The sequence below is a fragment of the Bombina bombina genome, chromosome 3, assembly GCF_027579735.1.
Source record: "Bombina bombina isolate aBomBom1 chromosome 3, aBomBom1.pri, whole genome shotgun sequence".
Classification (NCBI taxonomy): Eukaryota; Metazoa; Chordata; class Amphibia; order Anura; family Bombinatoridae; genus Bombina; species Bombina bombina.
Genome location: NC_069501.1, coordinates 47,064,359 through 47,079,209, shown reverse-complemented (window position 1 = coordinate 47,079,209; position 14,851 = coordinate 47,064,359). Strand labels below are relative to the sequence as shown.

The following is a 14,851-nucleotide window of genomic DNA, read 5'->3' as shown; positions in this document are numbered from 1 at the left end:
ATTCAGTGGGCGGAGGCCCATTCTTGCTGTCTGTCGGCGATCCATATCTCAGGGGTGGATAACTGGGAGGCGGATTTTCTGATCAGGCAGACCTTTCATCCAGGGGAGTGGGAACTCCATCCAGAAGTGTTCTCCAGCCTGATTCTCAAATGGGGTCGGCCGGAGTTAGATCTCATGGCATCTCGACGGAATGCCAAGCTCCCGAGATACGGGTCGAGATCCAGGGATCCCCAGGCGGAACTGATAGATGGTCTGGCGGCCCCTTGGACATTCAATCCAGCATACCTGTTTCCTCCGTTTGCTCTTCTGTCTCGAGTAATTGCTTGAATCAAGCAGGAAAGAACCTCAGTGATCCTCATAGCACCGGCCTGGCCTCGCAGGATTTAGTATGCGGAAGGACCTTCTGGTTCAGGGGCCCTTCCTTCACCCAAATCTAGTTTCTCTGAAGCTGACTGCTTGGAGATTGAACGCTTAATTTTATCCAAGCGGGGATTTTCCGATTCGGTCATAGAGACCATGATTCAGGCTTGTAAACCTGTAACTAGAAGGATTTACCATAAGATTTAGCGTAAATATCTTTATTGGTGTGAATCCAAGGGCTACTCATAGAGTAGAGTTAGGATTCCTAGGATTTTGTCTTTTCTCCGAGAGGGTTTGGAGAAAGGTTTATCGACAAGCTCCCTAAAGGGTCAAAAATGAAGCTTCTGTGGAACAGATTTGCAAGGCTGCGACTTGGTCCTCGCTTCACACTTTTTCAAAGTTCTACAAATTTGACACTTTTGCCTCGACTGAGGCCGCTTTTGGGAGAAAGGTTCTTCAAGCAGTGGTGCCTTCCATTTAGGTTCCCTGTCTTGTCCCTCCTGTATCTGTGTACTCTAGCTTGGGTATTGAATCCCATTAGTAATTAAGATGATCCTTCGACTCATCGTGTCAAAAAAAAAAAGAAGAAAATTTATGCTTACCTGATAAATGTATTTCTTTTCTCCAACATAGGTGTGTCCGGTCCACGGCGTCATCCTTACTTGTGGGATATTCTCTTCCCCAACAGGAAATGGCAAAGAGCCCAGCAAAGCTGGTCACATGATCCCTCCTAGGCTCCGCCTACCCCAGTCATTCTCTTTGCCGTTGTACAGGCAACATCTCCTCGGAGATGGCTTAGAGTTTTTTAGTGTTTAACTGTAGTTTTTCATTATTCAATCAAGAGTTTGTTATTTTCAAATAGTGCTGGTACGTACTATTTACTCAGAAACAGAAAAGAGATGAAGAATTCTGTTTGTATGAGGAAAATGATTTTAGCAACCGTAACTAAAATCCATGGCTGTTCCACACAGGACTGTTGAGAGCAATTAACTTCAGTTGGGGGAACAGTTTGCAGTCCCTTGCTGCTTGAGGTATGACACATTCTAACAAGACGATGTAATGCTGGAAGCTGTCATTTTCCCTATGGGATCCGGTAAGCCATGTTTATTACGATTGTAAATAAGGGCTTCACAAGGGCTTATTTAAACTGTAGACTTTTTCTGGGCTAAATCGATTGTTTATTAACACATATTTAGCCTTGAGGAATCATTTTATCTGGGTATTTTGATATAATAATATCGGCAGGCACTGTTTTAGACACCTTATTCTTTAGGGGCTTTCCCAAAGCATAGGCAGAGTCTCATTTTCGCGCCGGTGTTGCGCACTTGTTTTTGAGAGGCATGGCATGCAGTCGCATGTGAGAGGAGCTCTGATACTTATAAAAGACTTCTGAAGGCGTCATTTGGTATCGTATTCCCCTTTGGGTTTGGTTGGGTCTCAGCAAAGCAGATACCAGGGACTGTAAAGGGGTTTAAAGCTTAAAACGGCTCCGGTTCCGTTATTTTAAGGGTTAAAGCTTCCAAAATTGGTGTGCAATATTTTCAAGGCTTTAAGACGCTGTGGTGAAAATTTGGTGAATTTTGAACAATTCCTTCATGTTTTTTCGCAATTGCAGTAATAAAGTGTGTTCAGTTTAAAATTTAAAGTGACAGTAACGGTTTTATTTTAAAACGTTTTTTGTACTTTCTGATCAAGTTTATGCCTGTTTAACATGTCTGAACTACCAGATAGACTGTGTTCTGAATGTGGGGAAGCCAGAATTCCTATTCATTTAAATAAATGTGATTTATGTGATAATGACAATGATGCCCAAGATGATTCCTCAAGTGAGGGGAGTAAGCATGGTACTGCATCATTCCCTCCTTCGTCTACACGAGTCTTGCCCACTCAGGAGGCCCCTAGTACATCTAGCGCGCCAATACTCCTTACTATGCAACAATTAACGGCTGTAATGGATAATTCTGTCAAAAACATTTTAGCCAAAATGAACCCTTGTCAGCGTAAGCGTGGCTGCTCTGTTTTAGTTACTGAAGAGCATGACGACGCTGATATTAATATCTCTGAAGGGCCCCTAACCCAATCTGAGGGGGCCAGGGAGGTTTTGTCTGAGGGAGAAATTACTGATTTAGGGAACATTTCTCAGCAGGCTGAATCTGATGTGATTACATTTAAATTTAAATTGGAACATCTCCGCATTTTGCTTAAGGAGGTATTATCCACTCTGGATGATTGTGAAAATTTAGTCATCCCAGAGAAACTATGTAAAATGGACAAGTTCCTAGAGGTGCCGGGGCTCCCAGAAGCTTTTCCTATACCCAAGCGGGTGGCGGACATTGTTAATAAAGAATGGGAAAGGCCCGGTATTCCTTTCGTCCCTCCCCCCATATTTAAAAAATTGTTTCCTATGGTCGACCCCAGAAAGGACTTATGGCAGTCAGTCCCCAAGGTCGAGGGAGCGGTTTCTACTTTAAACAAACGCACCACTATTCCCATAGAGGATAGTTGTGCTTTCAAAGATCCTATGGATAAAAAATTAGAAGGTTTGCTTAAAAAGATGTTTGTTCAGCAGGGTTACCTTCTACAACCCATTTCATGCATTGTCCCTGTCACTACTGCCGCATATTTCTGGTTTGATGAACTGCTTAAGGTGCTCGATAGTGACTCTCCTCCTTATGAGGAGATTATGGACAGAATCAATGCTCTCAAATTGGCTAATTCTTTCACTCTAGACGCCTCTTTGCAATTTGCTAAGTTAGCGGCTAAGAACTCTGGGTTTGCTATTGTGGCGCGCAGAGCGCTTTGGTTGAAATCTTGGTCGGCTGATGCGTCTTCCAAGAACAAGCTACTAAACATTCCTTTCAAGGGGAAAACGCTGTTTGGTCCTGACTTGAAAGAGATTATCTCTGATATCACTGGGGGTAAGGGCCACGCCCTTCCTCAGGATCGGCCCTTCAAGGCAAAAAATAGACCTAATTTTCGTCCCTTTCGTAAAAACGGACCAGCCCAAGGTGCTACGTCCTCTAAGCAAGAGGGTAATACTTCTCAGGCCAAGCCAGCTTGGAGACCAATGCAAGGCTGGAACAAGGGAAAGCAGGCCAAGAAACCTGCCACTGCTACCAAGACAGCATGAAATATTGGCCCCCGATCCGGGACCGGATCTGGTGGGGGGCAGACTCTCTCTCTTCGCTCAGGCTTGGGCAAGAGATGTTCTGGATCCTTGGGCGCTAGAAATAGTCTCCCAGGGTTATCTTCTGGAATTCAAGGGACTTCCCCCAAGGGGGAGGTTCCACAGGTCGCAGTTGTCTTCAGACCACATAAAAAGACAGGCGTTCTTACATTGTGTAGAAGACCTGTTAAAAATGGGAGTGATTCATCCTGTTCCATTAAGAGAACAAGGGATGGGGTTCTACTCCAATCTGTTCATAGTTCCCAAAAAAGAGGGAACGTTCAGACCAATCCTAGATCTCAAGATCTTAAACAAATTTCTCAAGGTCCCATCGTTCAAGATGGAAACCATTCGAACTATCCTTCCTTCCATCCAGGAAGGTCAATTCATGACCACGGTGGATTTAAAGGATGCGTATCTACATATTCCTATCCACAAGGAACATCATCGGTTCCTAAGGTTTGCATTCCTGGACAAACATTACCAGTTCGTGGCGCTTCCTTTCGGATTAGCCACTGCTCCAAGGATTTTCACAAAGGTACTAGGGTCCCTTCTAGCGGTGCTAAGACCAAGGGGCATTGCAGTAGTACCTTACCTGGACGACATTCTGATTCAAGCGTCGTCCCTTCCTCAAGCAAAGGCTCACACGGACATTGTCCTGGCCTTTCTCAGATCTCACGGCTGGAAAGTGAACGTGGAAAAGAGTTCTCTATCCCCGTCAACAAGGGTTCCCTTCTTGGGAACAATTATAGACTCCTTAGAAATGAGGATCTTTCTAACAGAGGCCAGAAAAACAAAGCTTCTGGACTCTTGTCGGATACTTCATTCCGTTCCTCTTCCTTCCATAGCTCAGTGCATGGAAGTGATCGGGTTGATGGTGGCGGCGATGGACATAGTTCCTTTTGCGCGCATTCATCTAAGACCATTACAACTGTGCATGCTCAGTCAGTGGAATGGGGACTATACAGACTTGTCTCCGAAGATACAAGTAAATCAGAGAACCAGAGACTCACTCCGTTGGTGGCTGTCCCTGGACAATCTGTCTCAAGGGATGATGTTCCACAGACCGGAGTGGGTCATTGTCACGACCGACGCCAGTCTGATAGGCTGGGGCGCGGTCTGGGGATCCCTGAAAGCTCAGGGTCTTTGGTCTCGAGAAGAATCTCTTCTACCGATAAATATTCTGGAACTGAGAGCGATATTCAATGCTCTCCAGGCCTGGCCCCAGCTTGCGAGGACCAGGTTCATACGGTTTCAATCAGACAACATGACGACTGTTGCGTACATCAACCATCAGGGGGGAACAAGGAGTTCCCTAGCGATGGAAGAAGTAACCAAGATTATTCTTTGGGCGGAGTCTCACTCCTGCCACCTGTCTGCTATCCACATCCCAGGAGTGGAAAATTGGGAAGCGGATTTTCTGAGTCGGCAGACATTGCATCCGGGGGAGTGGGAACTCCATCCGGAAATCTTTGCCCAAGTCACTCACCTGTGGGGCATTCCAGACATGGATCTGATGGCCTCTCGTCAGAACTTCAAAGTTCCTTGCTACGGGGCCAGATCCAGGGATCCCAAGGCGGCTCTAGTGGATGCACTAGTAGCACCTTGGACCTTCAAACTAGCTTATGTGTTCCCGCCATTTCCTCTCATCCCCAGGCTGATAGCCAGGATCAAGCAGGAGAGGGTGTCGGTGATCTTGATAGCTCCTGCGTGGCCACGCAGGACTTGGTATGCAGATCTGGTGAATATGTCATCGGCTCCACCTTGGAAGCTACCTTTGAGACGAGACCTTCTTGTTCAGGGTCCGTTCGAACATCCGAATCTGGTTTCACTCCAGCTGACTGCTTGGAGATTGAACGCTTGATTTTATCGAAGCGAGGATTCTCAGATTCTGTTATCGATACTCTTGTTCAGGCCAGAAAGCCTGTGACTAGAAAGATTTACCACAAAATTTGGAAAAAATATATCTGTTGGTGTGAATCTAAAGGATTCCCTTGGGACAAGGTTAAGATTCCTAGGATTCTATCCTTCCTTCAAGAAGGATTGGAAAAAGGATTATCTGCAAGTTCCCTGAAGGGACAGATTTCTGCCTTGTCGGTATTACTTCACAAAAAGCTGGCAGCTGTGCCAGATGTTCAAGCCTTTGTTCAGGCTCTGGTTAGAATCAAGCCTGTTTACAAACCTTTGACTCCTCCTTGGAGTCTCAATTTAGTTCTTTCAGTTCTTCAGGGGGTTCCGTTTGAACCCTTACATTCCGTTGATATTAAGTTATTATCTTGGAAAGTTTTGTTTTTAGTTGCGATTTCTTCTGCTAGAAGAGTCTCAGAATTATCTGCTCTGCAGTGTTCTCCTCCTTATCTGGTGTTCCATGCAGATAAGGTGGTTTTACGTACTAAACCTGGTTTTCTTCCAAAAGTTGTTTCTAACAAAAACATTAACCAGGAGATTATCGTACCTTCTCTGTGTCCAAAACCAGTTTCAAAGAAGGAACGTTTGTTGCACAATTTGGATGTTGTTCGCGCTCTAAAATTCTATTTAGATGCTACAAAGGATTTTAGACAAACATCTTCCTTGTTTGTTGTTTATTCAGGTAAAAGGAGAGGTCAAAAAGCAACTTCTACCTCTCTCTCTTTTTGGATTAAAAGCATCATCAGATTGGCTTACGAGACTGCCGGACGGCAGCCTCCCGAAAGAATCACAGCTCATTCCACTAGGGCTGTGGCTTCCACATGGGCCTTCAAGAACGAGGCTTCTGTTGATCAGATATGTAGGGCAGCGACTTGGTCTTCACTGCACACTTTTACCAAATTTTACAAGTTTGATACTTTTGCTTCTTCTGAGGCTATTTTTGGGAGAAAGGTTTTGCAAGCCGTGGTGCCTTCCATTTAGGTGACCTGATTTGCTCCCTCCCTTCATCCGTGTCCTAAAGCTTTGGTATTGGTTCCCACAAGTAAGGATGACGCCGTGGACCGGACACACCTATGTTGGAGAAAACAGAATTTATGTTTACCTGATAAATTTCTTTCTCCAACGGTGTGTCCGGTCCACGGCCCGCCCTGGTTTTTTTAATCAGGTCTGATATTTTATTTTCTTTAACTACAGTCACCACGGTACCATATGGTTTCTCCTATGCAAATATTCCTCCTTAACGTCGGTCGAATGACTGGGGTAGGCGGAGCCTAGGAGGGATCATGTGACCAGCTTTGCTGGGCTCTTTGCCATTTCCTGTTGGGGAAGAGAATATCCCACAAGTAAGGATGACGCCGTGGACCGGACACACCGTTGGAGAAAGAAATTTATCAGGTAAACATAAATTCTGTTTTTTGACACAATGAGTCCACGGCCCGCCCTGTTCTTTTAGACAGGTTATGGGTTATTGTAAGCTTCAGACACCTCTGCACCTTGGCTTTTCCTTTCTCTTCCTAACTTCGGTCGAATGACTGGTGTGGGAGGGAAGGGAGGAGCTATTTAACAGCTCTGCTGTGGTGCTCTTTGCCTCCTCCTGCTGACCAGGAGGGGAATAACCCATTAGTAATTAAGATGATCCGTGGACTCATTGTGTCAAAAAAGAAATACATTTATCAGGTAAGCATAGATTTTCTTTTTAAAAACATTTCCAATGAACTTCTATGATCAAATTTGCTTAGTGCCTATGATATCCTTTGACCAAGAAATACCTAGGTAGGCATCAGGAGCACTACATGTCAGTAAATATTGCTGCCATATAGTGCTCTTTCAAATGGATAGCTTTCATGCAAAACTGCTGCCATATAGTGCTCCAGACACGTGAATGTCCTGAGCTTTACGTCCCTGCTTTTCAACAAAAGATACCAAGAGAACAAAGAATAGCTGATAATAGAAATAAATTAGAAAGTTGTTTAAATCTGCACGCTCTATTTGAATTATGAAACATTTTGTGCTTCATGCCCCTTTTAAAGGGACCTAAAGCCCCATTTTCATAATTCAAATAGATCATACAATTTTAACAACTTTCTAATTTACTGATTGATTTTATTTCTAATTGCTGCTATTGAGTGTACCTAGGTATGCTTTTCAACAAAAAAAGAGAACAAAGCAAATTAGATAAAATAATTAAATTGGAAAGTCTTCTGAACTCGTATGTTCTATCTGATGTTTGTTTGCTTTATTGCCCCTTTAACACACCAAAATGAAAAATAAAACATTTGCAAATGGATCCACTGTGTAAGATAATGATTGTTTATTTAAATCTTGGGGCACGTTATGGAGCCTCACAATATGTTGGGGGGGTAATCACTTCACTATATGAATATTCAACATATAAAGACACCAGCCGTGATTTGCTTTCTGTGTTCTATGCAGGTGGATTTCATGGTAAATGGAGACATCCCACCTGACCTCTCCAATGCCCTTGTTTTTACAAACCGCTCTCTGGAGGGCTTGCATCAGAGGATCAGAGAGTTGCAGCTAGAGAAGATAGAGAAGAGAGACCTTTACAAGCAGGCCCGGGAGCTACACAAGCAGCTTATTCGTGACAAGAAGGAGATGGAAAAGAAAATCCGCAGTGAGTACACAGCACGGCACCTGCTAACTCAACCATTTTCTAATGTATAGTTCAGGCCCAAACTGGTTGCAGACGCGTTTCAGGCACATTTCACCAGGGCAGTGCCAATGTTTAGAGCTTGGGAGGAAACTGCTACTGAAGTTTGTCAAGACGCTGTTTGGAAATCACCTGACACTTTCATTTCTCATTTCAACTGAACATCACGTAGTCTCCTTCAACTAAACTGAGAAACAAGATTTTGTCCTTTCTGGTTCCTAAATAAAGATTTGTATTTTTGTAGCATTTTTCAGTTGTTGACTCTCTTTATCCCCACTCATTGGTAGTACTGGTGAGTGAGGGAGAGCTAATATAGAGCCAGGGAGAGCTAATATAGAGCCAGGGAGAGCTAATATAGAGCCAGGGAGAGCTAATATAGAGCCAGGGAGAGCTAATATAGAGCCAGGGAGAGCTAATATAGAGCCAGGGAGAGCTAATATAGAGCCAGGGAGAGCTAATATAGAGCCAGGGAGAGCTAATATAGAGCCAGGGAAAGCTAATATAGAGCCAGGGAAAGCTAATATAGAGCCAGGGAGAGCTAATATAGAGCCAGGGAAAGCTAATATAGAGCCAGGGAAAGCTAATATAAAGCCAGGGAAAGCTAATATAGAGCCAGGGAGAGCTAATATAGAGCCAGGGAAAGCTAATATAGAGCCAGGGAAAGCTAATATAGAGCCAGGGAAAGCTAATATAGAGCCAGGGAGAGCTAATATAGAGCCAGAGAGAGCTAATATAGAGCCAGGGAAAGCTAATATAGAGCCAGGGAGAGCTAATATAGAGCCAGGGAGAGCTAATATAGAGCCAGGGAGAGCTAATATAGAGCCAGGGAGAGCTAATATAGAGCCAGGGAGAGCTAATATAGAGCCAGGGAGAGCTAATATAGAGCCAGAGAGAGCTAATATAGAGCCAGGGAGAGCTAATATAGAGCCATGGAGAGCTAATATAGAGCAATTTCTATATCTTAGCTCATATCCCTGGATAATACTCATCACACTCCCTCCATACTTTCCTAACCACTTTGGATGGACAAAATTTAGACTTGGTGAGTATCCAGTTCTGTCCATTTCCAGGGAGTATTATCCAGGTATATGAGCCAAGGCAGAAATACTGTCTGAAACTATTTGTAGTTTATAAAACATGTTAGTTTCTGATGAGAGAGCAAATAAAATAATATTCGAGACATTAAAGGGAAATGAAACCCATTTTTTTTCTTTCATGATTCAGATAGAGCATGCATTTTTAAGCAACTTTCTAATTTACTCCTATTATAAATGTTTATTCTTTCTCTTGATATCTTTATTTTTAAAAAAAAGCAGGAATGTAAGCTTAGGAACCGACACCTGGGTAGCTTGCTGATTGGTGACTACATTAAGCCAGCTCCTAAGCTTATATTCTTGCTTTTTCAAATAAAGATACTAAGGCCTAGATTTAGAGTTCGGCGGTAGCCGTCAAAACCAGCGTTAGAGGCTCCTAACGCTGGTTTTGGGCGCCCGCTGGTATTTGGAGTCAGTGATTAAAGGGTCTAACGCTCACTTTTCAGCCGCGACTTTTCCATACCGCAGATCCCCCTACGCCATTTGCGTAGCCTATCTTTTCAATGGGATCTTTGTAACGCTGGTATTTAGAGTCGTTTCTGCAGTGAGCGTTAGAGCTCTAACGACAAGATTCCAGCCGCCTGAAAATAGCAGGAGTTAAGAGCTTTCTGGCTAACGCCGGTTTATAAAGCTCTTAACTACTGTACCCTAAAGTACACTAACACCCATAAACTACCTATGTACCCCTAAACCGAGGTCCCCCCACATCGCCGCCACTCGATTAAAATTTTTAACCCCTAATCTGCCGACCGCCACCTACGTTATACTTATGTACCCCTAATCTGCTGCCCCTAACACCGCCGACCCCTGTATTATATCTATTAACCCCTAACTTGCCCCCCACAACGTCGCCGCAAGCTACTTAAAATAATTAACCCCTAATCTTCCGACCGCAAATCGCCGCCACCTACGTTATCCCTATGTACCCCTAATCTGCTACCCCTAACATCGCCGACCCCTATGTTATATTTATTAACCCCTAATCTGCCCCCCACAACGTCGCCGACACCTACCTACACTTATTAACCCCTAATCTGCCGAGCGGACCTGAGCGCTACTATAATAAAGTTATTAACCCCTAATCCGCCTCACTAACCCTATCATAAATAGTATTAACCCCTAATCTGCCCTCCCTAACATCGCCGACACCTACCTTCAATTATTAACCCCTAATCTGCCGACCGGAGCTCACCGCTATTCTAATAAATGTATTAACCCCTAAAGCTAAGTCTAACCCTAACACTAACACCCCCCTAAGTTAAATATAATTTTTATCTAACGAAATAAATTAACTCTTATTAAATAAATAATTCCTATTTAAAGCTAAATACTTACCTGTAAAATAAATCCTAATATAGCTACAATATAAATTATAATTATATTATAGCTATTTTAGGATTAATATTTATTTTACAGGCAACTTTGTAATTATTTTAACCAGGTACAATAGCTATTAAATAGTTAAGAACTATTTAATAGTTACCTAGTTAAAATAATTACAAATTTACCTGTAAAATAAATCCTAACCTAAGATATAATTAAACCTAACACTACCCTATCAATAAAATAATTAAATAAACTACCTACAATTACCTACAATTAACCTAACACTACACTATCAATAAATTAATTAAACACAATTGCTACAAATAAATAAAATTAAATAAACTATCTAAAGTACAAAAAATAAAAAAGAACTAAGTTACAGAAAATAATAAAATATTTACAAACATAAGAAAAATATTACAACAATTTTAAACTAATTACACCTACTCTAAGCCCCCTAATAAAATAACAAAGCCCCCCAAAATAAAAAATTCCCTACCCTATTCTAAAATACAAATATTACAAGCTCTTTTACCTTACCAGCCCTGAACAGGGCCCTTTGCGGGGCATGCCCCAAGAATTTCAGCTCTTTTGCCTGTAAAAAAAAACATACTATACCCCCCCCCCAACATTACAACCCACCACCCACATACCCCTAATCTAACCCAAACCCCCCTTAAATAAACCTAACACTACCCCCCTGATGATCTTCCTACCTTGTCTTCACCATGCCAGGTTCACCGATCCGTCCTGGCTCCAAGATCTTCATCCACCCCAAGCGGGGGCTAGACATCCACTGAAGAAGTCCAGAAGAGGGTCCAAAGTCTTCCTCCTATCCGGCAAGAAGAGGACATCCGGACCGGCAAACATCTTCTCCAAGCGGCATCTTCTATCTTCTTCCATCCGATGACGACCGGCTCCATCTTGAAGACCTCCAGCGCGGATCCATCCTCTTCTTCCGACGACTAGACGACGAATGACGGTTCCTTTAAGGGACGTCATCCAAGATGGCGTCCCTCGAATTCCGATTGGCTGATAGGATTCTATCAGCCAATCGGAATTAAGGTAGGAATTTTCTGATTGGCTGATGGAATCAGCCAATCAGAATATAGTTCAATCCGATTGGCTGATCCAATCAGCCAATCAGATTGAGCTCGCATTCTATTGGCTGATCGGAACAGCCAATAGAATGCGAGCTCAATCTGATTGGCTGATTGGATCAGCCAATCGGATTGAACTATATTCTGATTGGCTGATTCCATCAGCCAATCAGAAAATTCCTACCTTAATTCCGATTGGCTGATAGAATCCTATCAGCCAATCGGAATTCGAGGGACGCCATCTTGGATGACGTCCCTTAAAGGAACCGTCATTCGTCGTCTAGTCGTCGGAAGAAGAGGATGGATCCGCGCTGGAGGTCTTCAAGATGGAGCCGGTCGTCATCGGATGGAAGAAGATAGAAGATGCCGCTTGGAGAAGATGTTTGCCGGTCCGGATGTCCTCTTCTTGCCGGATAGGAGGAAGACTTTGGACCCTCTTCTGGACTTCTTCAGTGGATGTCTAGCCCCCGCTTGGGGTGGATGAAGATCTTGGAGCCAGGACGGATCGGTGAACCTGGCATGGTGAAGACAAGGTAGGAAGATCATCAGGGGGGTAGTGTTAGGTTTATTTAAGGGGGGTTTGGGTTAGATTAGGGGTATGTGGGTGGTGGGTTGTAATGTTGGGGGGGGGGGTATTGTATGTTTTTTTTTACAGGCAAAAGAGCTGAAATTCTTGGGGCATGCCCCGCAAAGGGCCCTGTTCAGGGCTGGTAAGGTAAAAGAGCTTGTAATATTTGTATTTTAGAATAGGGTAGGGAATTTTTTATTTTGGGGGGCTTTGTTATTTTATTAGGGGGCTTAGAGTAGGTGTAATTAGTTTAAAATTGTTGTAATATTTTTCTTATGTTTGTAAATATTTTATTATTTTCTGTAACTTAGTTCTTTTTTATTTTTTGTACTTTAGATAGTTTATTTAATTTTATTTATTTGTAGCAATTGTGTTTAATTAATTTATTGATAGTGTAGTGTTAGGTTAATTGTAGGTAATTGTAGGTAGTTTATTTAATTATTTTATTGATAGGGTAGTGTTAGGTTTAATTATATCTTAGGTTAGGATTTATTTTACAGGTAAATTTGTAATTATTTTAACTAGGTAACTATTAAATAGTTCTTAACTATTTAATAGCTATTGTACCTGGTTAAAATAATTACAAAGTTGCCTGTAAAATAAATATTAATCCTAAAATAGCTATAATATAATTATAATTTATATTGTAGCTATATTAGGATTTATTTTACAGGTAAGTATTTAGCTTTAAATAGGAATTATTTATTTAATAAGAGTTAATTTATTTCGTTAGATAAAAATTATATTTAACTTAGGGGGGTGTTAGTGTTAGGGTTAGACTTAGCTTTAGGGGTTAATACATTTATTAGAATAGCGGTGAGCTCCGGTCGGCAGATTAGGGGTTAATAATTGAAGGTAGGTGTCGGCGATGTTAGGGAGGGCAGATTAGGGGTTAATACTATTTATGATAGGGTTAGTGAGGCGGATTAGGGGTTAATAACTTTATTATAGTAGCGCTCAGGTCCGCTCGGCAGATTAGGGGTTAATAAGTGTAGGTAGGTGTCGGCGACGTTGTGGGGGGCAGATTAGGGGTTAATAAATATAACATAGGGGTCGGCGATGTTAGGGCAGCAGATTAGGGGTACATAGGGATAACGTAGGTGGCGGCGGTTTACGGAGCGGCAGATTAGGGGTTAAAAGTGTAATGCAGGGGTCAGCGATAGCGGGGGCGGCAGATTAGGGGTTAATAAGTGTAAGGTTAGGGGTGTTTAGACTCGGGGTACATGTTAGGGTGTTAGGTGCAGACGTAGGAAGTGTTTCCCCATAGGAAACAATGGGGCTGCGTTAGGAGCTGAACGCTGCTTTTTTGCAGGTGTTAGGTTTTTTTTCAGCTCAAACAGCCCCATTGTTTCCTATGGGAGAATCGTGCACGAGCACGTTTTTGATGCCGGCCGCGTCCGTAAGCAACTCTGGTATCGAGAGTTGCATTTGCGGTAAAAATGCTCTACGCTCCTTTTTTGGAGCCTAACGCAGCATTTGTTTGAACTCTCGATACCAGAGTTAAATTTATGGTGCGGCCAGAAAAAAACCCGCGGAGCGTTAACAGCCCTTTTACCGCCGAACTCTAAATCTAGGCCTACGAGAACAAAGAAACATTGATAATAGGAGTAAATTAGAAAGTTGCTTAAAATTGCTGCTCTTACTGAACCATGAAAGAAAAAAAATTGGGTTTCATATCCCTTTAATAAAGTTTACTCGTTATGTATGGGTTTCATATCCCTTTAATAAAGTTTACTCGTTATGTATGGGTTTCATATCCCTTTAGGCATAAATAAATATCCTACCACAATCTTTACTGTTCCTAACTTCATTGCTAGATGTGGTACGCAGGACAGGAGCCGGCACCTATTAATGAGTGTGACAGTACGTGTGCTTAGAGAGTATAGATAGATTATAGTATGCATTTCAGGAGCTGGCACCTATTAATGAGTGTGACTGTACGTGTGCTTAGTCAGAGTATAGATAGATTATAGTATGCATTTCAGGAGCCGGCACCTATTAATGAGTGTGACAGTACGTGTGCTTAGTCAGAGAGTATAGATAGATTATAGTATGCATTTCAGGAGCCGGCACCTATTAATGAGTGTGACTGTACGTGTGCTTAGTCAGAGTATAGATAGATTATAGTATGCATTTCAGGAGCCGGCACCTATTAATGAGTGTGACTGTACGTGTGCTTAGTCAGAGTATAGATAGATTATAGTATGCATTTCAGGAGCCGGCACCTATTAATGAGTGTGACTGTATGTGTGCTTAGAGAGTATAGATAGATTATAGTATGCATTTCAGGAGCTGGCACCTATTAATGAGTGTGACTGTACGTGTGCTTAGTCAGAGTATAGATAGATTATAGTATGCATTTCAGGAGCCGGCACCTATTAATGAGTGTGACAGTACGTGTGCTTAGAGAGTATAGATAGATTATAGTATGCATTTCAGGAGCCGGCACCTATTAATGAGTGTGACAGTACGTGTGCTTAGAGAGTATAGATAGATTATAGTATGCATTTCAGGAGCCGGCACCTATTAATGAGTGTGACAGTATGTGTGCTTAGAGAGTATAGATAGATTATAGTATGCATTTCAGGAGCCGGCACCTATTAATGAGTGTGACTGTACGTGTGCTTAGAGAGTATAGATAGATTATAGTATGCATTT

At 42.5% G+C, this 14,851-nt stretch overlaps 1 protein-coding gene across 1 annotated transcript in view; it reads left to right on the top strand.

Moving 5' to 3' along the window:
* CFAP44 (cilia and flagella associated protein 44) overlaps nt 1-14,851 on the top strand; it is a 296,056-nt gene that overhangs the window by 251,797 nt on the left and 29,408 nt on the right. Inside the window, exon 32 of the mRNA XM_053705145.1 lies at nt 7,868-8,069. Within this exon, the coding sequence (XP_053561120.1) occupies nt 7,868-8,069 (202 nt within the window). The remainder of the gene's footprint in view (nt 1-7,867; nt 8,070-14,851) is intronic.